The sequence below is a fragment of the Anolis carolinensis genome, chromosome 2 (assembly GCF_035594765.1).
Source record: "Anolis carolinensis isolate JA03-04 chromosome 2, rAnoCar3.1.pri, whole genome shotgun sequence".
NCBI classification, from domain to species: Eukaryota; Metazoa; Chordata; class Lepidosauria; order Squamata; family Dactyloidae; genus Anolis; species Anolis carolinensis.
Window position 1 is genome coordinate 67533152 of NC_085842.1, and position 24489 is coordinate 67557640.

The 24489-nt window shown below is 40.4% G+C and overlaps 1 protein-coding gene across 4 annotated transcripts in view; it reads left to right on the forward strand.

The window, feature by feature from the left end:
- The window catches only part of arhgef3 (Rho guanine nucleotide exchange factor 3), a 180684-nt gene that overhangs the window by 132496 nt on the left and 23699 nt on the right, over positions 1–24489 (forward strand). For 2 of the 4 annotated variants that reach the window (XM_062969887.1, XM_008105254.3), the window contains one exon: positions 23166–23273. In XM_062969887.1, coding sequence (XP_062825957.1) covers positions 23166–23273 — 108 coding nt within the window. Of the gene's footprint in view, positions 1–5317; positions 5629–20420; positions 21236–23165; positions 23274–24489 lie in introns of those variants that run through there. The other 2 variants (XM_003217710.4, XM_008105255.3) reach the window with 2 other exon arrangements.

Sequence of the window (24489 nt, forward strand, 5' to 3'; positions counted from 1 at the left end):
TCTTTTATCATTTAATCTTTGAAAGCCTGGGCACATAGCCATGTTTTCAGGGCTTTTCTAAAACTCAGAAGGGTTGGGGCGTGCCGTATTTCTCTGGGGAGGGTGTTCCACAGCCGGGGAGCCACCACCGAGAAGGCCCTGTCCCTCGTCCCCACCAGCCGTGCCTGTGAGGCAGGCGGGACCGAGAGCAGGGCCTCACCAGATGACCTTAGGGATCTTCCTGGCTCATAGGAGGAGATACGTTCGGACAAGTAGATTGGGCCAGAACCGTTTAGGGCTTTATAGGTCAAGACCAGCACTTTGAATTGGGCTCGGTAGCATATCGGCAGCCAGTGGAGCTGGCTTAACAAGGGGGTGGTATGCTCCCTGTAAGCTGCCCCAGTTATTAATCTGGCTGCCGCCCGTTGTACTATTTGGAGCTTCCGGGCCGTCTTCAAAGGCAACCCCACGTAGAGAGCGTTGCAGTAGTCCAAACGAGCTGTAACCAGAGCGTGGACCACCGTGGCCAAGTCAGACCTCCCAAGGAACGGGCGCAGCTGGTGCACAAGTCTTAGTTGTGCGAAGACTCCCCTGGCCACCGCCGAGACCTGGGGCTCCAGGCTCAGCGATGAGTCCAGGAGGACCCCCAGATTGCGAACCTGTGTCTTCAGGGGGAGTGCGACCCCGTCCAGCACAGGCTGTAACCCTATTCCCTGTTCGGCCCTACGACTGACCAGGAGGACTTCTGTCTTGTCTGGATTCAGTTTCAATTTGTTCACCCTCATCCAGTCCGGCACAGCAGCCAGACACCGGTTCAGGACCTGGACAGCCTCCTTAGTGACAGGTGGGAAGGAGTGACAGAGCTGGACATCATCTGCGTACAGATGACACCGGACCCCGAAACTCCGGATGATCTTTCCCAGTGGCTTCATGTAGATGTTGAACAACATGGGGGACAGTACTGAACCCTGCGGGACCCCACAAGTCAATGGTTGTGGGGCCGAGCAGGCGTCCCCCAATGACACCATCTGGGAACGACCCTCCAGGAAGGACCGGAGCCACTGCAGAACAGTACCTCCAAGACCCATCCCAGCGAGGCGTCCCAGAAGGATACCGTGATCGACGGTATCGAAGGCCGCTGAGAGGTCCAGCAGAACCAGCAGGGACACACTCCCCCTGTCCAGTTCCCGGCGTAGATCATTGACTAAGGCGTCCAAGGCTGTCTCGGTACCATGCCCCGGCCTGAAGCCAGACTGTGCCGGATCCAGAAAATCGGTATTTACCAAGAATGCCTAGAGTTGTGCAGCCACCACACGTTCCATGACCTTGCCCAAAAAGGGGAGATTGGAAATAGGCCGAAAGTTCTCCAATTGAGTGGGGTCCAGTGATGGCTTCTTCAACAGCGGTTTGATCACAGCCAATTTGAGGCTCGCTGGAAAAATGCCTTTCTGAAGGGAGGCATTCACCACCACCTTCACCCACTCGGCCAACCCCCCTCTGGCTTCCTTTATCAGCCAGGATGGGCAGGGGTCTAGGATGCATGTGGTAGCCCTCACCTCTCCAAGCACCTTGTCCACGTCCTCAGGCTGAACCAATTGAAATGAATCCATCAAAATAGGACAAGCAGGTGCTCGTGTTACATCCTCGGAGACTGCCGTTAATATGGTGTCAAAGCCAGAACGGATCAAAGCGACTTTGTCCGCAAAGAACCGAGCAAATGCTTCACAGCGGGCTGCCGAGTTGTCAGGGATCCCGTCTTGAGGGACGGGATATAACAAACCTCTGACAACTCGGAACAGCTCCGCTGGACGGTTCTTTGCCGACGCAATATTAGCTGCAAAGTAAACGTTCTTTGTAGCATCTATTGCCGCGGCATATGCCCTAAGATAGGAACACAGCCGTGTTCGGTTTGGCCTGCTCGGCTCCGAACGCCACACGCCCTCCAGTTCCCTCTTCTTTCGCTTCATCGCTGCCAACTCCTCAGTAAACCAAGGAGATGGTTTAGCTCGGGTACTCGAGAGGGGACGTTCTGGAGCGATCGTGTCTATTGCCCTAGCCGCCTCCTTGTTCCAGAGGGTGACCAGAGCATCGACAGAATCACCAGCCGAGGTGGCGGGGAATTCCCCAAGAGCCGTCAGGAATCCATCCGGATCCATAAGCCTCCTGGGGCGGACCATTTTAGGTCCTCCACCCCTGCGGAGGTTGGGGGGTGCAGTGAGTCTAAACCTGATCAGGTGATGGTCGGTCCATGGCAACGGAGCGATGGTGAGCTCCTCTACACCGCCACCTTCCTCCCATCCCTGGCAGAAAACCAAGTCAAGTGTGTGCCCCGCTCTGTGGGTAGGGCCAGATACTAATTGGGACAGCCCCATGGTTGCCATGGCGGCCATGAAGTCCTGAGCCGCACCGGAGGGAGTGGCCTCGGCATGGATATTGAAGTCCCCCAGCACAATGAGCCGTTGGGACTCCAAAACCACGCCCGAGACCACCCCAGCTAGCTCAGGCAGGGAGACTGTAGTGCAGCGGGGTGGTCGGTACACTAGCAGAATCCCTAAACTGTCCCGGCTCCCTACCCTCAGATGAGCACACTCAAACAAGGTAGACTGCGGGATGGGGCACCTGGTCAGGGGGATGGACTCCTTATAGACCACTGCAACCCCTCCTCCCCTCCCTCCAGATCTTGGTTGGTGCTGCACGGTATATCCTGGTGGACAAAGCTGGGTAAGGTTAACTCCCCCAGCCTCGTCCAACCAGGTCTCAGTTATGCATGCTAGGTCTGCCCGCTCATCCAGAATGAGATCCTGGATGATTGCAGCTTTACCGTTGACAGACCTGGCGTTCAGCAGCACCACCTTCAGATCGGAGGGTCCGCCAACCTGGGCACCCAACTTTACTATGTCAGGAGGCCATTTTAGATCTACAAGCACTCTATTTCTCACCCTAGGCCAAATTAAGTTATGCCTCCCTTTCCCGTATCTCCCCCTCCCCTGGATAACTTCGATGGGGGCCCCCCAGCTGCTAAATGCACACCCTCTCCCTACATGGTCTACCATAGTGGTAGACTCACTTTCACATCCGAGGATCATATTACCGCTGCTTCCTACTCCTACCTCCTTTGAGGGTTATATTGATGTTCTGATTGGAAGCAGTAGTATACTAAGTGTAAGGAGATAGGATGTTAATTTCTTTACCCCAACCCCTATAAAAGTGCTCCAGTGCTTCAGTGTTGTTTGTATTGTTATCTGTGGATGGTAATTGCACTGGCCCAATAGCCTCTAACCACTGCCCTCCTTCCCACCCTCCTATTAGCCTCCCTGACCCTTAATTAATACCCTAGCTACTAACACACCTTGATCACTACAGATGTTGACTGTGGTTATAACGACCTCAGTGCCAAAGTGCTATAGTGCTTAATTCAAGTCCAAAGGAGGGTCCAGCAAGAGGTATTTGATGTTATCATAATAAATATTTGATGTAATATAGGTGGTAAGCGGTTTAGTTCATAAAGTGCAGTGCAGCAGTTCAGTTCTACTGGAAAGTGCTTATTGGTGTCCCTTCTACACTTAAAAGTGCTTTAATGACGACAACACTGTCCCCCCAAAGTGTTTGACAAACTTCTGGTTTTTAAAGTGCTCAGCAGGCAGCAGTTCAATAGGACAGAAGCTATACAAAGTTCTTTCCCCTCTGTTCTTATTCATTCCAAGGTGAAGTGAGGGAGGGAGTGAGGCTGCAGAGCTATAGCCAAAGGCAGGATGGTCCCTTAAAGTAAGCTCCACTGCCCTCTTCCTCCAAGTTGTTTCTGGAGTTTGCGAAGTTCCCCTCCGTTCTTATCAACTCACCGGCGTGGAGTGTGGGAGGGAGGCTGCAGAGCTGTAGCCAAAGGCAGGATGGTCCCTTAAAGTAAACTCCACTGCCCTCTTCCTCCAAGTTGTTTCTGGAGTTTGCGAAGTTCCCCTCCGTTCTTATCAACTCACCGGCGTGGAGTGTGGGAGGGAGGCTGCAGAGCTGTAGCCAAAGGCAGGATGGTCCCTTAAAGTAAGCTCCACTGCCCTCTTCCTCCAAGTTGTTTCTGGAGTTTGCGAAGTTCCCCTCCGTTCTTATCAACTCACCGGCGTGGAGTGTGGGAGGGAGGCTGCAGAGCTGTAGCCAAAGGCAGGATGGTCCCTTAAAGTAAGCTCCACTGCCCTCTTCCTCCAAGTTGTTTCTGGAGTTTGCGAAGTTCCCCTCCGTTCTTATCAACTCACCGGCGTGGAGTTCAGTGATATGGACACAATGCTAGCAGAAAGTTAGCCCAGGACAATAATAGTCCAGAAATTTCTAAAATGTATATGTTGGAGAGGTGGTTGGATTGACGCAATTTCACCTAATTTGGTGGCTTGGCAGATCCATGTCCAATTAGGAATGCACACCTTACTATTATGTTGATGTAAGTGATGTTAGCTTTCATCCTTTCTAAGATGTAGCATCCACAGCTTGTTACAAGTGATAAATATATTTTATACTGCTATATACCTTCCTTGGAAACTAGATAGGGTAAGCTCTGTGAAGTCCTTGGGTGCAGGCCACCAACAGATTCTAGGTCCTGCAGGTTATCAATTTCAGAGAAAGGAACTGATAAAACGAACTTGGAATATTCCTTGTCTAAGAAAACTCTGTGAAACCATGGAGTTGCCATAATTCAACAGGGGGCTTGAAGGTGCATGTGCTCACACACACTGCTATTTATTAAAAAAAATCAAAGGAAGTTATCTTTAAAAACCACCCCTCTCCTATATGCTGTAAATTAACATATTCTAGTGCACAGATTTGCATCGTTGCTCAAAATGTATGTAAAGAAGTATCAGCGTAAATTATATAGATCCATGATTTTTATCAGAAGTTTTCTCTGGTGGTAAAACAATTTTAGTAGAACTTAACAGTTAAAATCAATATTTTAAATTGGTTTGTTTTAAATTTGTCAATGTTGGACCCAGCTATGGAGAATGTGCAAGATACCCGGATCTGAACATATCAAATGCATTAGATTATTTGCTTCTGTCAAGTGTTTGTTCTAGTTTAAATGCAAAGAGCCAGCAACCAGATACTATTTTTTAAAATGTGAAGACAGTGATCAGTGATTTCTTTCTCTCTCTCTTTCCCTCTCTCTTTTCTTTCCTTTCCTTTTTCTAGTAAAACAGTACATTGCTCATAGTCAAGTATTTTTCCATTGGTTTCTGCGTGAGTTGTAGAAATTTGCTGTGTTGTTCCAATTTCCACTGAAGTCTCTCCCACTCTCCTCCCAGCCTGTGTCAGTGGGCGGGCTTCAGTAATGAACAGTATTCGGTTACACTTGCTTGACACACTCAAGAGCTTTTCGGCTTCCTGTTTCAGTGGAGCACAAGTGTTGCCTTTGGTAATGTTATCAGAAGCCTAGTGCAGCTGGAGAAGAACAGTTCAATTCTCCGGCTTTTGGCTGCCAGAGAGCTTACAGGCGGAAGACCTGGCTTTGCTTTCATACTGTGCAGACACACAGTATCAGCGGTGACATCCGAAACTGCTACTCCTTCAGCCACAATGGTGGCAAAGGATTATCCATTTTATCTCACAGCCAAGAGGGCGAACTGTGGATTGGAAGTACAGGCAGCAAGCATCTCGGGAAGAGAGACAGAGGTATGGTCTGTAGGCATTTGAGAGTTTGCACAATGGCTTTTTTTTTTGCTATTCTAAAGAAACTGCAATTAACTGAGGCAGAATAATAAATTAGACCTCAACTATACAGAGAGGTTCTGCCCAGCTTTCTTTAGCTGTTTCTAATTTACAGTGAAATAAGTCTGTTGCCAGATTTGGTAAAATAGGATTTCGTTCTGGAGTAAGTAGTTTAGGATGATATTACTGCAGTCAAATGTATAATATAAACAATTTGTGTTTCATAAAATTAGTGAACTTCATGAAAACAAAAAACAGATGTAATGATAAAATGGGCAACACCTTTTAGGATAGCTGAGTATGGCTATTTTAAGTTCTTGTCATTTTCATAGATAAAGAAGTGGCATTAAAATACATTATTGTTTTAGCAAGAATACATTATTTCTAATGTGGAAATGAAGTTATGCACGCTCCACAGACTGTTTATTTCAATACAACTATGATCCTCAGAGTTTTCAAGATTAAATACTTCTGTTAGATATAAAAGTATATATCAGTTCAAATTCATGTATAATTTGTAGAGAAATGTGTTCCACTGCTACAGAAAACTCATTTCCATGGATGCATGATGAAATGTTCATGATTTGTCTAGAAACAAATGTAGCCTGTCTCTTAAAATGTGCAATGCTTAATATTTATAAAACAAGTAGAAATCTCAGTACTCCTGTCTGTTTTGCAAAGCCTGAGAATCTATTTGTAATTACAGCAATCAGGCATCATTGCACTATTTTACATATTTAATTGTGTAGCAGTATAATGAAAGATTGTAAAAGTTTTCAGAGATGCCTTCCTTGAATGCACATATGGTAAAATATACTATGTTGGTCTTGTTAGGAGAGCAGTTGTAGGGGTCTCCTCTTGAGGAGTATGAATCTTTTCATAATTAATAAGCATTTAAAGTATAAATGATGTGTAAAATGCCACTTTGAAAATAACTCTGACAGAAATAGTTGCAGGTATGGGCTATGCATATTAACATGATTCAGATGACCAAATCTCAGTTTAACAGATACCCACAAATCTTCTGCGCCCACATGCAGCTGCTTCACTTCTCTCTTTGTACAAATGGGGTGGGGGAGGATGGGACAGGACAAAAAAAAACCTCAGAAAAGCTGAGAAGCTGCAGTGTCACGTAATGTCTACACAGGGAAGCTATGTGGTAATTTCCAGACAGGTTGGCTATGGAAACATAATTTAAAGTTGACTTCTACATTGTGATTTGTTTGGAGATCATCAACCTTAGTTCCTGGTTTGGATGCAACAATGGTTAGACTTCCTAGCTTTTTTACTTACTTATTTTGAGAGCAAAGTGATGATCTGCAGTTTCACAAAAGTTTCTGTGTAACTCACCTGATGTTCCAAATGTGGCTAGAATTTTCCAACATAACAGTGAAATTAATATCAAGTAATTTCACACACTAACTATGGTGGTAGAATTCAAAGATATAGCCATGCTAGTCTGGATTAGAGTGAAAAGGGGATTGTACTGTGCCTATCCAATATTAGTATTGAAGCACATTTGAATAACACCAGTCCTTGTCCTTGAAAAGGTTCTGCTATTTGTTGACTCAAGCAATTGAAACTGGTTGAGATCTTTGTCAGCTAACACATTACTAATTTGGCAGCTGAATAAATATTGGTGAAGTAAAATAATTGATCCAGGTTATCAAGTGATGAAAGTTGACATTAACATGATCATCCCTCTTATGTTTCTTTCTGCATACAGAGTGGTACTCCAGAGTGTATATATGTAATAATAAGCAATAATCAAACAACTGATTTGATAAATGGGATTGGAGTATATTGAGTGGCAGAAATTCTTCCTGTCATTTGGTGCTCATTAGTGATTGTTTGTGGGATAAACATGTATAATCTCATATTCAAATGCGATTTTATCTATTCCATCTAACATGACATCACTTTTTATGTAAGGTTTATTCTTAAAAATGGATGGAGTTAATTTTTGGCAATAGTCTTACCCATAAAACCTTGGAGTATGTGTCTAGTGTGGGTGTGTTCTAAATTTAAATGCATCTGAAAATGTGGAATGGGAGGAAGAAACAATATTCATATGTATGTGTCTAAAATAAGACTAAACCAAGATTACAACACTGTAAATAATATCCATGGGTTATCCAGTTCTAGAAAGGTTAGAAAGTGCTCATCTTTTTGGTGGGTGGATGAAGATGCAAATGTTGGTCTCATCATTGGCAGGAGGTGTGAGCAGGTCCCAAGGTAGGTATTTAATGTGTGGATAATTCAGTTTGCATGGGATGGCAAGTTATTCTGAGAAGACACGCTGAAATTATGTAAAGACTGGATGAGGGTTTTTGTTAGCTCCAGTCACTGATCCTTGCTGACAAATGCAATATGTCTTCCAACCCACTATGGTGCTGCACACTTATTAGCAGGCTACTTTGACTACAACCTGCCTTATCAAGGCATGTAACAGGACATTGGGTTCATCTGCCAAACACACTTGTCATGCTCCACAGTACCTGTTATTTGTTGAAGGGAGAGTTCTTTGGGAACCTGTTAATTTGATATCCATATTATGTGACAGTCCTTAAGGAACCTGTACATTTTCTATCAACATGGAACAATTTCTGTTATAGTTGCTTTTGATTTACCAATGATTCAGGTCGTCTCTCTGTCTAGAAATTATTTTTTAAATTTTGCGTTAAAATGTCTTACTTCATTGATATTTCTATACATGTCAGCTTGGTGTTAAAATTCTTGAACCATGATGGAGTCAGGAGACGTATCCTTTGGAGAAAAAAAATCTATTTGCATTTTAGTTAGCCATAATGATTGCTATTAATCTAATTAAAATTTGTCCAGAGTTGTGTGGAAAGTTGTGTCTCTGTGCTTGTAGTTTCCAAGGCAGTGGGTGTTTAATTATTGCTATTCTTACTGACTTACACCAGGCAATGAGCAGCAAAAGGGTACCAGTTAATCATGTAACAAAGCAACGTCTAGCCTTGGCTAATCCATCTAAAACCAGGAACTTTGAACTGTGTGATGTAATGGGATCAAAACTGAAAAACTGAGAGCTTAACACTGTGTTGTGCATGGAGGAAGTGGCAATTGTGGGAGTCAAGTGAAGCTGAGTAGTACTTGAAGTAATGCATGTTCATGTTTCTCATTTGTTCAGCACTCACTTTCAAGAAGGAATGATGTGCAGGCTAGGTAAACAAAGTAATTGCAAAGGATCAGCATATTTTAGCTCCTGGAATTAATACTGAAGATTGCATTATTGCTGTGCTACCTGGATTACTGCTAAGGAGAGCTGCTGTTGAAGAGTTAAAGCTTTTGAAAGTGTGGGAGTCATAATAAATGTATCCTATCCTATATCATAAGCTCTCAGAGCAACACAGAATAAAATACCATTTAAACAGTTGAAAGATTTAAAACAAACCCTCAAAACAAGCAACCAAGGGCTATGAGGCTTTAGAGAGAAGTTTTTGCACCTTCCCAGTAAAGTCTTACAGCCAGCCTTAAGTGGCATACACTACCATGGTTGTAGCACAGTGGTTCTCAATCTGGGGTCCCCAGATGTTTTTGGCCTACAACTCCCAGAAATCCCAGCCAGTTTACCAGCTGTGAGGATTTCTGGGAGTTGAAGGCCAAAAACATCTGAGGACACCAGGTTGAGAACCACTGCTGTAGCACATCAAGAGATGGCTGTGGCCATTTTCCCTTTCTCTGTAAGTCTGCCCTAATGTATTCTGTTTCTGGGACAGATAACCTGTTGTCAGCAACCAGGAAGCTTTTGATTCAGAGGTTTTCAGACTTTCTGGTTATGGAAATTCATCTCCTTTGGGAGTCTGTATCTTTGCAGTTCTGAGAAAGTACTTTTAGCATGTGTGGCAGTGGGGTCTTGGATTCATTTAACTAAAAGATATGTGAGGCTCGTTTCTTTTGCTTTTAAATAAGACAAAAATATGAAATTAATGGAGTCTCCATAAGACAACAGTTGACTCGTCGTACACACACACACACACACACACACACACACACACAAATATTAAACATTAATACATTTCCCTCTCCTCCTTTTGTGGCAGGAGTGGGCAACTAAACAGCGGCGGGAATCCAGCCCAGCCCCACATGCTGCATCTACCCGTTCGGGTTCTCAAATACTTCCTTATTTGATCATATATCAGCCAGAGTGGCTAACAAGTGTTTCAATGTCCTTTCTGCCACAAATTTGCCTGGTGTATGGCCTAAAATAAAAGGATGGAGGGGACTTCTGAGTTATGGAGGTTTGAGGGGGTATGTGTTTTGACACATTTTTGAGGCTATAATATAGGTTTCAGGTGAAAATTATCCAAATTGATGTTCAGGTTTTTAAAGTACTTGTTGTGTTATGTTGTTTATATTTATATTGCTACATTGTTTTAAATTACTGATTGTATGTAAACTTACGTTGTTGCTGGGCTCATCCCCATGTAAGCCGCCCTGATTCTCTTCGGGGAGATGGAGGCGGAGTACAAGAATAAAGTTGTTGTTATATTATTATTATTATTATTATTATTATTATTATTATTATTATTATTAATTAAATTGCAACCAAAAAAAGAATTCAGGAGGATTAAGGGGGTTGCAGGGACTGGTGGTGGATGGGCAGCAAACAAAATGAATTGCACTTTCTTCATCTCTGTCTTTGTCCCTTTTTGTGGTTTCCCACTTTCTGTTATTATGACCATATGTTGGGTTTCCACAGTTTAGATGCCCAATGACTGGTTCATCAGCACTTCCCACCCACATTTCCTACAGTTATTTTGACTTCCTGTGGTCACCTCAGCTCTTCCCCTTGTCTTTGGACTCATATGATCAGTAAAGCCTTTTCATCCCTAAACTCATATTCTTTCAACCCACTGTTCCCTGCTTTCTCAGCTTTAGTAGGGAAGCCATAGACAACTGCTGGAGAGGGAGCAGAATAGAAACTGCTTCTTTCAGATTTTCTCAGTCATGGATAATTCTTGAATGCTAGAAGTTTACTCCATACTGGGAGAGCTGGGGGAAAGGGGGCCTAGTAATTGCTGCTGCCCTCACCTTACCTGATGAAACTATGAACATGCACAAAGCAGTCCCAGCTTTGGGAGGCGGTTGGCAATGGCATTCACTCGCCCCTACCTCCTGAAGCTAAGATTGCTTATGAATGTCCATGGAACAGCCCAGCTTTGGGAGGTAGGTAGTGGCTGCAATCACTCACTACCACCTCCTGAGACCAGGGTTGCCTGTTAGTATGGACAAAGCAGCCTCAGCTTTGAGAAGCAAGTAGCAGTAGCAATTGCTCTCTCCCACTACTCCACTCCTGTAAGCCGAGCTGTTACGTGAATGTGCACATGGCTTTGGGAGCCGGGCAGCATCTGCAGGGTCCAGCAGCCAGGCATGCAGTTTTCAGCCTTGCACCTGTCTCTGCTGTATTTGCACTTTTTCCACTTTTGTGGCAGCCCTGTGCTGCTAACCCTGACAAGGGGAGATTGTATTTGGTGTGAAGACTTCAGATATGAGGTTATAGCATACTCTTTCAAAAACAACCCCTATTTAATGTGTAATTTCCAATTTGTTCATCACGTACTTAATAAGAAAATGTGTCGGTTGTGGCAAACAAGGGTAAATCTACCTCTTTCAGCCGGTAAACAGGATACATGAGAAAGCATTTCCTTTCCAGAAATTCATGTTGTGTATGGAACGACAATGGCACCATTTTATTTTCAAGTTAAGCGACACACACATAAAGCAGCAAACTACTTTGTTGTGAACAAGTTTGTTGTTCAGCATTGTTCGTTTAGCATTAAAATTTCAAACATCCAGTTCTTGTAAGAAAAGGAAGGAAAATAAACAGGATAAAGTAGCATCCTGTGTTATAAATATTTATAGCTTCTCCTTCAGTAAAGGTCTTTGTTAATTTCTCTACTGTTTACCTTTTTGTATGTGGCCGCAAGAGCTAATATTCTAGGAAATCTAAGATACAGGAAGCGTTTTTGGAAAAATAAGGCTGTGATTGAGACAGTGGTTTCCAGTGCACCTCTCACCTGTTCTTGAATACAAAGGGTTAGTGGCTTGTTTTCTGGAATATTAACATGTTTCCATGTGACTGTTATGACTACACACTGGCTAGTATCCATTCCGCTTAGAACTGCTTTGAAACAGGTGATTCCCGCCCCCCCCCCCCCTAAACATCCCATCTTTTTTAAAAGCACAATTCTTTTAAAAGTCCTGTACCTGAAGAAATAGGTGAATAGCCTGTGAAAAACCATATTATATCATACAGGTTGAGTATCCCTTATCAAAAATTCTTGGTAAAAGAAGTGTTTTGGATTTTCTATTTTGTTTCTTTTTTTTTGGGGGGGGGGTATCTGTATTTGTATATATATGCACAATAATATATCTTAAGAGATAGGACCCCTAGTCCCAACATGCAGTTTATTTATGTTTCATAAATGCACATAGCCTAAAGGCAATTTTATATCAGAGTAGCTTTTATACAATATACTTAAATAATTTTGGGCACAATGAACCTTCAGAAAGCAAACGTCTCACTATCTCAGTCAGCTATATGGATGATTTTGGCTTTTGGAGTATTTTGGATTTCAAAATTCCAGATAAGGGATGCTCAATCTGTAAATCTGCTTATCTTCACAATGCAGACCCAAAATTATTTGTTGTTTTTTTGGGGGAAGAGAAGGCAAATGATGCCTAGTTTTCTTAAGTATAAATTGTACAGTATTCACTTATTTGCTTAAATCCTGATATTATGTTGCTATTATTAACAGTTAGCTTCAGAGAGGTTTACAGGAAACAGAAAGCCAAGATATATTAATATTAAACAACGGTATAGGGCCAAAGGATACCAGATCAGTTTAAAGCTTTAAATGGAGAGGAGAGATGAAATGACATATAATTTACTATGTCAGGGCAAGTATTCTGCAAGCAGGAGTTAAAGAGGGAGTTGGATGGATTTTATGGGTCCCTGTTCTTCTTTGGCAGTTTTGTCATGGGCTTGATCCACTGGGAGTGAGAGATATGACTTATATGCTGGTCTCTCTTGCTTTGAAGATCCCCTGAAGAAATCTTGAGGGTCTACTATTGACATTAAGGGAAAGCTGAGTTCAGAAACTACCAATTGCTTTGCTCCCCAGTAACATTACACAATTCCTGGCACCCATGTCAATCCCATTTGCTATCTTGCAGTTTTCCAGTAGACTGGCTCCACCAGTTCAACAGCTAGGTTGGCCAATGGATAGATCCTTAGTGCCAGGGATCTAACAGCTACAGTATATCAAATGAGATTGTTTCTAGTTAAGCTTCAATAAAGTTGTATGTATCATTTATGTGCTTGTCTTACCAGATTTAGTCTCATGTGCATTAGCATTCAACTATTAATTAAAGAAAAAATAAGATAAATAATGGAGGAGGGATAAAACAACATACCATATAATATTCCCTCTCGTGGAAGGGCATTCCACATGCAGGAATTAAATAATCTGCTGACTCTTTGCCAGTCACCTGGCAGTGAACACCCAGGAGTGTGTCTTGAAGCAGATCTTAAATTTTGCAGAGGTTATTCTGAGAGAAGATAGACCTTTAAGTACATTGGTTTCAAATTGTGTAGGACTGTAAAGCCTAAGACTAATTTAACTTTTAAGAATGTACTGGAATCCAATACAGTTCTCTTAAAATTGCTGTTATATATTCAGATTTCAGATTGCGGTTAATACATATAATACATATTGAATGCTGCCAAACACCTGGCAATTATCTTCTGAAGCAGTCTATGTTGTTGAACTACCTTCAAGGGCATCCCATGTAAAATGCCTTCTTAATCTGGTAGAATAAGCTTGAAAATGGTAACAAATAGTTTTCTCCTCAGAGTAAATCAGTGCTTCCTTTTATCTCTGTTAATTGCGTACATTTATCAGACTTCCAGTGTGGGATCAGTCTACATGCATGGAAATTTTAGACAAAGTCAATACTTACAATGCTCTTTTGTTTGGGTTTAGAAGCAAGCCTTTATTTAATGGTACTTAGTATCATAAGTATGCATAGGACTGCAGCCTTCAGCCTAGGATACACAGTGGGATTTTACTTCTGTTGTAAATTGCACAAAAATCATACCTATGCAAAATTAGACTGAGACTGAACACTTTACTGCTGGTTCTGTATTATTGTTGAATGCACCTTCAAATTATCTGAATTACGGTAACCTTATTTTGGGGGAAGGTGGTTGGCAAGATTTATTCTGATGAGGTTTGCTCTAAGACTGTGATTTGCCCAAGGTCACACAATGAGTTTCCATGGATGAAGAAAGATTTGCACCCTGGTCTCAAAGAGTGCTAGTCAAAGACTGGCTCTCCTCTTTGTCCTTCTTTTTCAAAAAATATTTGAAATACCAAATTGATACCATCGCAGTAGAACATAATCATCTGATTCCAACTAACCAGGTATAATATATTCTACAGAAAGCCTTACAACATTGTATCCTTTGTTCTTCTGAAATTCTACAGTGCCGGTATTGAGGCCTAGATGCAATGATCTAAAGATGAATTTCCAAGGTGGATTCTGAGCCAGAGTCTCTCAAAACCAAATGTGACATTTCACTGTTTTTGACATTGTTAGCTAACAAGTGTACATCTCTCTAAGACTAGAATCCCATATGTATGGAATGAGATATTGTCAACACATTGGTACTTATCTCCAAGCATAGAAATTGTGCAGAGTTCCATAGCCATGTAGAGCTGGTGAAGATTCTTAATTTTTTATCCTAGTCCATTTCCTTCCACACTTTTCTGGCTAGGAGTGGGTTATTCCGCAATGAGAAGGGTATTCTAATGCAGATTAATAGCTACAAAATGAACGGAAAGAGCCTACCCCCCACCCCAGTAAGAAACACCCTGATTTCTAATGTGTTTTTTTTTCAGCAGTTGTGAACAAGAAGCAAAAAAAAAAAAAATGGACCTGATCACATGTACAAGTGATGAACAGCAGGGGGTTAGAGCAGGCAGAAGATGCCAGGAAGAAACAGCAGGAAATTTGCAGAGAAGTGGCAGAAGAAGTAGGAGATATTTGTCTTACAAAGCATTCCCCCCCTTTTCATGAAACCAGGCTATTCCTGGTTTTCTTATCTGTATTGCCTGTGAATACTGAAGGGATAGTTGTGTCATACAGCCAAGTAAAGGTTATTATTTCAGTATACAGCACAGGTCTGTAACTTGTGCCCATTAAACGTACATGGCTGAAGTTGATTCTTTGTTTGCATTTAGCCCAGATATGCATGACTGCCCTGGATGAGGAATGGAAGCTGACATGCCTTGGCATACCTAATTAAACTTTTCAGCTGCACCAAATCATGGGCCCTTCCAGATTTGTGAAGTAGCCCTAACTTAATGATTTGTTGTTGCTATTAGGAAATAGAGAACAAATTAGTGTAAGTATATAGCACTGGGAAGAGGAAGACCTGCAGCCTTTCATCATTGAGAATATAACACATCTCCCCACCCTTTTAAACCACATCCTCCTTACTCTTGTGAAATTAGATCACTTGGGTAACCATCTCTTTTCAAAATCCTGGTTGTTGAACTATAATGAGGGGAGATCCTGTACAGTGTCATATAGCCAAGTTTTCCTGCACTTCAATTTGCTTCCCTTTCTAAGCGAGGTTATTTCATATGATGAAGCATATCTGTTATACAGCTAAGGGCACAATATAGCCCCTCTCTTTAGAAGCCAGGATTAGATGATATGTTATTTGATTTGATTTGATTTGCTATCCAAAAAAATTAGGATCAAGTTATTTGTTGTATATTTTATAATGTTTTCATTTATGTTGGCCATGAATTTAGTATTTCCATCTATGGGTAGTCAGTAATATATGATGCTCAGAAGTTAATCAAACAGCTCTTCTTGTTGGGAATAACTGCAAAGGTGTTTATGCACAATAGTTGTACTACAATTTGCAACTAACTCATTACTATGATATAAACAAATTATAAACTATAGTCCTGCTGTAATAGATTCTTAGTTGCTGTAAAATGTTTATTGTGATGTTGTTCCTATATTTGTTCAAGCAGTAGCTTAACTCAGTCCTTATAACCCAACAGTGATGGCATACATATATAATCCAAAAAAAGATGAATTATCAAATTGAGTTGCAAATTGCCTTCCTGTTTTACTGGGCATCAGATATCCCTCTGATGTTTTTGCGGTGCTGTGATCAGTATAGCACAAATCACTTCTTGAAAAAAGATTATCCCAATGTCCTGATTAAGAGTTCAAGGAGTTCTGGCAGAAATCTGAAGGTGTTCATAGCCACATCCTCTTGTTCATTATCTGGGGTCATACTCGGGTCACTGTGAGCTTATCTGAAACAGGAACGCCACCCAACTTTGTCTGGCAGAGGCACTCACCATGCCATTATTTGCACAATCTAGCTCTGAAACGAAAACAGTCAGTAAAAACTACTGGTCCGTGATTTTTTTCTTAATTTTGTTGCTTTTAATTGTCTTACATAACCCTCTGATTACAGAAAAAAGCGAAGCTGTGTTGTGAATAAAAGTGGTTAAATTACCAGTTCTGGCAATTAATCTAAAGCAAAATTACCTCAAATATAGATTTTCTCAAACTTGAGCAAATTGAAATTGCATAATTCAAAAACAGCTGAAGATGAATTCACATGACAATATTTATGTTAATTCACTTTGGCTATGGTGAAAGCAAATTAAAAGTCAGAAGAGGGTAATTGGTAATGTACATCCTTAATGTATTACCTTAAATAACCTGTTTGCTCTTTCAATCCTTCTAAAAGAAAAATAAATCCAGGTTTGTTTTTGAAACTCAAGCAAAATTAAGAAATCTAGTCTTGTTCCAAATACTTGACTTGGTAACTGAACCAATGGGCATGCTTTCTTTGGGAGTGAAAAATATGGTTTGTTAGCCACATACACCTATCTACTCAAGATCAATTTCCATGGTGTCTAATGCAATTTAAAGCATAAGATGGCAATCAAAAGGACTCCATCTTTGCAATATCCCCGACCCACAGAGAAAACAGTGTCCTATTCTAAATATTGGTAACATCCTGTGGAACAGAGCTCAAACACAGCTTTCCCTAATGTGGTTTTCCACTTAAGCTCTGTACTTGGGGTTATTTTATTACACATATTTCATCCAGTGCCAATTCCATCAGTAGCAGACTAATGCAAATAATATTTTTTTAGGCTTTCTGCCATTACAAATGTTGACATACCACTACACTGTTGACCAAACTTGTAACTTTGAAATACAATGTGCATAGAAACTGTGCCAGGAATAAGGTCTCTGAAACAAAGTGATCTATCTGGTTTCATTTTAGTTGTTACAGAACTGTGGTTTCTATGTGAAACAAAGGCTAAGTACTGTGTCAGCTTAAAGAGTCTTCTGTTGCCCTATTAACTACAGGGTAAGTTGCTCTCGGGGTGATATCTTTCTAACCCTAATCATTGCTCTACTCCTATTAATATAATATCCTATGAAAAATCCTGTGTTTTTGCAATTACAATTTCCAGTGTGCTGCATTGCATCCATTTTTCCTGACCATTGGACAATGTTGGTTGGGGCTTTTGGGAATTAAATTTAATCAGTGCCCATAGGTAACAGGTTCCCTCTCCCTGCTTTATAGCCACATGCCTGGTTATTTGGCATAGCATCATGCATGTGCAACACATATGTGCAACACCACATGACCTCTTTTGTACTGAAATGCCAACTTCAAGATCATAATGCATCATCTGGATCACATAACTCTTGCTGGATTTATCACAATGTGTTGTGAATTTGTTGTGATTTTAGCATGATGAATAAAACATGTAATTGAATAATTTAGGCGATTTTTATGTATTCAAAGAAATGTTGTTTTGAGTAATATATTTTTGTCTTAACTGATTTGGGTTTTCACCCTTCAGTGATTCTTGTGAGCTAAGCCCAACATTAGTCTTATCTAGAATAGATCCATTAACATAAATGGGATTTGAATAACAACTTAAGTTGCATTTATTTCAATTGATCTCTTCTAGATAGGAGTTAACATTTTGGTTTTTTTTTTCAATTAGTGAGGAAGCTTTATTATGTTAATAAAATCAAGGTTTAGAGTAATATTCCTATTTCTAGCTGTTGCATAAAGACAGTCCCACCTTATTTACAGCAGCTGAATTTGCTATGCATTCAGTATCCGCAGCTCAAGCTGGCATCACACTGTGAAACACTGTACTGGCACAGATATTAGTATGCCCACTGAATACATTTATGCACTTTTTTAACTTTCAGGGTTGGGCTGTTGATAAAATCTTGTTTAAAATGTAAGATTTATGATTGTAGTACTTTCTTGTTCAGATTTTCTTCAGAATTTTGTGTGTAAGGTTTTCAGTTCAACACTATATATGTACTTAGTAAGTGCCCAGGGATTCAGTGGGGCTTATTCTCAAGTAAATGCACATATGAGAATAGCTTTAAATGTTGCCAGTTTGTAGGCCACTATAAGGTTTTGCTCATATAGAGTGATGAATCACCAAAATAATAACTTGACACTCAGTGCAAAGTGGATGCATGACCGCAGGATACATTAGCGACTCCTGACATGTAGACCCCAAGGAATATTTTTCTGAATACTTGTTTTTCAGGGTTTTTAAAAAAATGTAATCCCATCAGAAACTGCATGTTCCCCTGAATTACAATCATAAACACTTAACACACACACTTAAACTAGAAGAAAATACTTATTTAGATCAAAAACTCAAACAAATCGTTCAGCTAGTTGCACCTGCTTCTTTGTTTTCTAAAACTTATTCAGCTCATTGCCTCTGTTAATCTAAAGACAGTCAATCTGGCTCATTCTTTTTTGTTTGTATATTGAGAAAATTGAAACTGTTTTCCCTTTGGTTACTTGTAATGAGGTAAGGCACCTTTGTTGGTATTATTGAATTAACTATCAAGGAACCTCATCAATATTGGGATACAAATTAATTTATCCTGACAAGTAAGTCCCTTTCTGGGACTAGATTAATTCCCACTCCTTAAGTAAGCTACTTAATTTTTTTCTTGTGCATGGACTGTAGCATGGATAGGCAGCATCTCTCCCTCTCTCTGTATATGTGCCTGTCTGATTATGACAACCTTGTGGATTTCATAGAATTTTGTCAGGTAAGGAATACTCAGATGTGGCTTTGCCAGTTCTTTCCTCTGAAATGTAGCCTATAGCGCCTGCTGCTCAATGGCAGTCTTCCATCCAAGCTCTAACCAGGACAACCCTGTTTTAACTTCTAAGATCAGATGGGGTCTGGTGTCTTTAGATCAGTATCTATACCCTAACCATTTATAAAAGGTTAAGAGCTCCATCATGTGGACTGTAGCACATAGATACACTAAAATGATCATACTTCTGATTTTAAAAGCTGTGATATCAGCAAGATACTGGCACATACACTGTTTTTGCTAGAAGTAAAGCATTCGCTCAGGCCCTTGGCTCCTCCTTTCATAGCATGTTGCAGTGAAACCAGGAAACCTCTAATTAAATGTAGTTTTCCATTTCATTGAAACTGAGACACTGTAATTATGTGTTGTGTTTTTAAAAAACCCAGATCTTAAATGATTACTTCAAGTTGGTTTGAGACCTATAGGTGTTCCAGAATTAATAACCAGACTTTCTTGGTTCAGGCAAAATAGAAAATATTAATTGAAGACTTCATGGTTTAATTGTGACATGCCATGAAGAGAGAGGCTGAGAGCCTGGCTCATGCATATCCCAGCTTACAAAGCAAACTAGGTCATAATGCTTAGGGACTAAACAGAATAATTTCAGATGTATTTTTAAATGTCATTTTGATTTTATCATCAGAAACCATATTCCTTTTTAAAAGGGATAATCTATTGCTGTTAATGAGAAACTAAAGGTAAAGGTAAAGGTTTCCCCTGACGTTAATTCCAATTGTGACCAACTCTGGGGGTTGGTGCTCAGCTCCATTTCTAAACTGAAGAGCCGGTGTTGTCCGTTGACACCTCCAAGGTCATGTGGCCGGCATGACTGCATGGAGCACCGTTACCTTCCCGCCGGAGCGGTACCTGTTGATCTACTCACATTGGCATGTTTTCGAACTGCTAGGTTGGCAGGAGCTGGAGCTAACAGCCACCGCTCTCGCCGCTCCTGGGCTTTGAACCTGGGACCTTTCGTATATGTAGCCCTATATTGTTCATTTATTCTCATGGTTTACATCTGTGATTTACAATTTCAGGAGGGATAGAAATCTCAGCTGTAGTGTCTTAACAAGCTACAAACACTAGTACTTCCATAGGATGTTGCCAAGACAGTTAAACTGAAATCATTGAGCTATAATGTAGTGTGAATGGTTCCATAGTTTTTCTCTCCCTCCCCCCCCTTTTTTTTTTTTAAAACCTAGGCTGTAAGGATAGGTTGTTTGATGAGAGTGAAGGGAACCACTTGGGGAGAGAAAATGTGGCTAAAACATCCTGAAACACCTTGTTGGGGACAATAGGGATTTTGTAGTCTCAGAATAACAGTCCTCAGACAGCCTTTGTGTCTTAATTTTGAAAGCATACTGTCAATACAGTTATTAAATACCAGTAAGTTATTATATTCTGGAGGTATTAAAGTAGATGAAATGTATAACAAGGTGAGCTTTATGAACTGAGCGTATTGTAGCACAGCTCTAGCCTACACACTTAAGGGTCTCCTGACTGCAGTGCAGTATGTTTGATGAGAAGCTTCGCTCGGCTAAGGGAGAATCGTAGCACAACAGCATTGGCATGCTAAGTAAGAAACAGCTGGTGGCTGAGGCGCCATCGAGAGGGGAAATATAGTGAAAGCTCAATGACTTTTTTTTTTTTACTGTGTTCAGTATTCCAGTGATGCTGCAGTGGCGTAAAAAAATAAATGTACCTTTAAAAAGGCTGAGCCAAGTGACTGCTGCCGAAGACAAAAGGGGATGAATGTACCTTTGCTGATGAAGATGAGGGTGCAGCCTGCTGTTTTGTTTTGTTACGTTACCAGGATCCACAAGTGAATAAATCAATTTGCTAACATCTTAGCCAGTTTTGTACCATGTTATAGGGTACTAATGGATTTCAGCTTTATTTGTGGAGAAAATGAATATGTATCTGACATTCAGTTCTCCGGCTTTTAACTGTGCTGATGGAAATAATATTGCTGTCCAATAACAACGAATCTACTGCTATCCTAATTGTTTTTTGTTATGAAGAATTGCAAACATTAATATGCTAACATGTGGAAGATTGTAGTTAGATTGGTTTTCACATGAATTTTTCTAAAAAAGCTATAGTTACAAGGTGCTTAAACAAACTTCAAAATTATGGCTGAAAAAGAGAGGTGAACAGGTTTTGGATGTACTTGAAAATATGATTGTTGGTGGGTTTATTCACATCTCCTGGAAGATTTGGAGTTTTTGGTCAATTTTATTCATACCACTTGGAAGATTTTGGATTTTTTCTCAATCTTGCATTTTACATGTGCTGCCCAGGATCCCTTCAGTGTCGGATGGAGATAAGGAAGGCAAGGGTAATAGTAAACTCAAAATTATTTACTGCTTTTCTGCCCTTATGTCATAGTTTTGCTTGTTGTCTTTTAATCTGTTGCAACAGAATATTTGGTTTTTATGAGGATTAAATATAACGAGATGTTAATTATAATGTTTAGTTATTGCCAGGTGCTTACTAAGTTTTTAATGTCTCATTTCATTTCAATACATATTGGATTTTGTGTGATATTCAGCATAATGCCTTTGAGAAGTGTACATATGCATAGATGTACAAATAACCTTTCCAGATATCATTTTTAACTGTATAATTTTTGTCTCTAGGGATGCATGATCTATTGTATGCAGAAATGTATATTGATTTGACTACTAAAAAGAAAAAAAACTGAAGGAAAATATTTCTGGTTTTTTTAATTGTTTTCTATGCCCTTCAGTAGCAAGGTCATCATGACAAGCAGAGATTCTGGACATTTTACTTTATTACAGCTGGAAGGAATGTTTTCAGAGAAGTCATTAGATGCAAGTGTACAGACATATGACTAAAAGTACAATCCTATTCACACTTAGGTGGAACCCACTGAACCCAAGAGTCAATGATAGGATGTGTTTGTGTATTTGTGTGTGTGAGAGAGAGAGAGAGAAAGAGAAAGAAGCTTCATAAGCCCAATGTACCTCTTTTCTCCTCTAACATAATATCTTCCCTGTGGTCTTCATATGTCTGCTTTTTTTTTATATACACAGTAAAGAGAAAACAAAACTCCCCCCCCCCATAATAGAAACAGAATAAGAATGAGTTATGTTTATTTATTGCCATGTCTGAGTCACCCTATTGCCAAAAAGGCACAGATTTTGGGGGACCTAAGTATGCAGAATAGTATTTGTTTGCAAATTAAAAGAGAAGAAAATGTTTTCAAGAATCCTTGATCTGCTTTTTAGGGGGTCATTGAATCATGGAATACTGAGGATGAAAGATGTTTTATTGGGGGGAGGGATGAGTAAGAGTTAAAGTGTCTGCTTGATATTGGTAACAACTTACAGATTCCTGGAGGTGGATGATAAGATGGTGGTGGTGGTGGTGGGGGGGGGGGGATTATATGCATCATGAAATAACACCCCTCCCCTCAAAAGAGGATTTTGAAAAATGGGAAGGAAAAGGATACATATACCCCAGCTATGTGGCAGTTCTTAGAAATCGCTTAGTCTCACATGAATGTGGTCAGCGATGGAGACAGACATCCAAGACTCCCTGTGAGAAGGAGGGCCTGCTTGGTGATCATCTCCAGCCTGTGCAATGCTTCTCAATAGAGATCCTCCTCTTCCCCTTTTTAAATTTATGCTTAGATTGCTGGTTTTTTTTTTAAAAAAAGGACCTTTATTATAGCAGTTTTTATCAACTAATATAATCACCAGACTTTGGTCTTGAAGCTAGCCAGGGTCAATATTTGGATGGGAGGCTGTCATCAAATCCTAGGTGCTGTAAGCTATATTGTGGAGGAAGGAACTGGCAAAACCATCTTGTGTATTTCTTGCCTAAGAAAACCTTGTGAAATTCATGGGTTGACAGGCAACCTGAAAGCACGCGCTCTCACACACAAATTGTTTTAATTTGTATTAATGTTGTATGGATTGTGTTTTTGTTTAAATGTTTCAAACAAAAAGCAGGAAAATATGACTAAACAATAATTATCAACACATTCATATTTGGCCTTAACAGCTAGGCTTTGATCTAAACACATCAGCGCTATATATTGGAAAAATTAAACAATGATATGTGAGGGGAGAAGTACTCTCTTTGATTTCACCAACCTGAAACTAGGTTCTTGTTTTTCATTGGATAAAGTTATGAGAAATACTCATGTAACAGGCTGTGGGTACAATGCAAGATTTTATTGGGAAACTTTCTTGTGCTGTTAATTTATGATTCTAACATATTATTTTGTCTGCAATTTACAGGAGCCCAGTAATAAACGGGTCAGGCCTCTTTCTAGAGTGACATCACTAGCAAGTTTAATTCCTCCTGTCCGAGCAACTCCTTTGAAGCGATTTGGTCAGTCTCTTCAGGTAAAACCTGTGTATTTGTTTGTTTGATTCCCAATCTGCATGTAGTATAAGGTAGATAACTGCTGTTGACTGGAAATTATTGAAATAGTCCTTTTCCATATTATTCAGGTAGAAATTCTGGCATTAAAAACATCTTTATATTTATAAACTATTGTTTCATTTCGTTATCAACAAAAATTCAAGATAATAAATTTTGGAATAGAAACTCTTTTAACAGTTTGAAATTATAACTTGAAATGCAAAAATAGTAAAAAAAAATACTTACAATAATCTCTCCTTTTTGGATCGGGCAACTTCAACATTCCTATTCCACCTTTACTGCCACATCTGTTCAATTTTAAAATACTTGTTAAAAATACTTAATTTATCCACATGTATTATGGTTTCAGTAATCGCCAGCATATTATATATTACCTAAAATATGCATTGCTGAAAGAACTACCCTGGTATTTGTGAACTGAGGTTGAAATTGTGTACAATAAGAAGAACAAACGTTGATTGAAATTGCAGATGACACCAAATTGGGAGAGATAGCTAATACTCCAGAAGACAGGAGCAGAATTCAAAACGATTTTAACAGATTAGAACGATGGGCTGAAACTAACAAAATGGAGTTCAACAGGGACAAATGATACAGAATGGGGGACACCTGGCTTGATAGCAGTATGTGTGAAAAAAAATCTTGGAGTCCTCGTGGACAACAAGTTAAACATGAGCCAACAATGTGATTCGGCAGCTTTAAAAGCCAATGGCATTTTGGCCTGCGTAAATAGGGGTCTAGTGTCTAGACTCAGGGAAGTCATGTTACCCTTCTATTCCACCTTGGTCAGACCACATCTGGAATGCTGTTTTTTGTGTGTGTCAAGAGTGACTTGAGAGACATGAGAAAAGCCTCCCGGGTGTCTCCTGGGCAACGTCTTTGTAGACAGCCAATTCTATCATATTGACTAGCAAGTCACTTCTGACATGGGAGATGTTGATAAGCTGGAAGGTTTCCAGATCAAGGGTCTGGAGAACAAGCCGTGTGAGGAGCTGCTTAAAGAGCTGAGTATGTTTAGCCTGCAGAAGAGAAGGCTGAGATGAGACATGATAGCTATGTATAAATATGTGAGGGGAAGTCATAAGGGAGGAGGGAGCAAGTTTTCTGCTGCCCTGGAGACTGGGATGCAGAACAATGGATTTAAACTACAGGAAAGGAGATTCCACCTGCACTTCC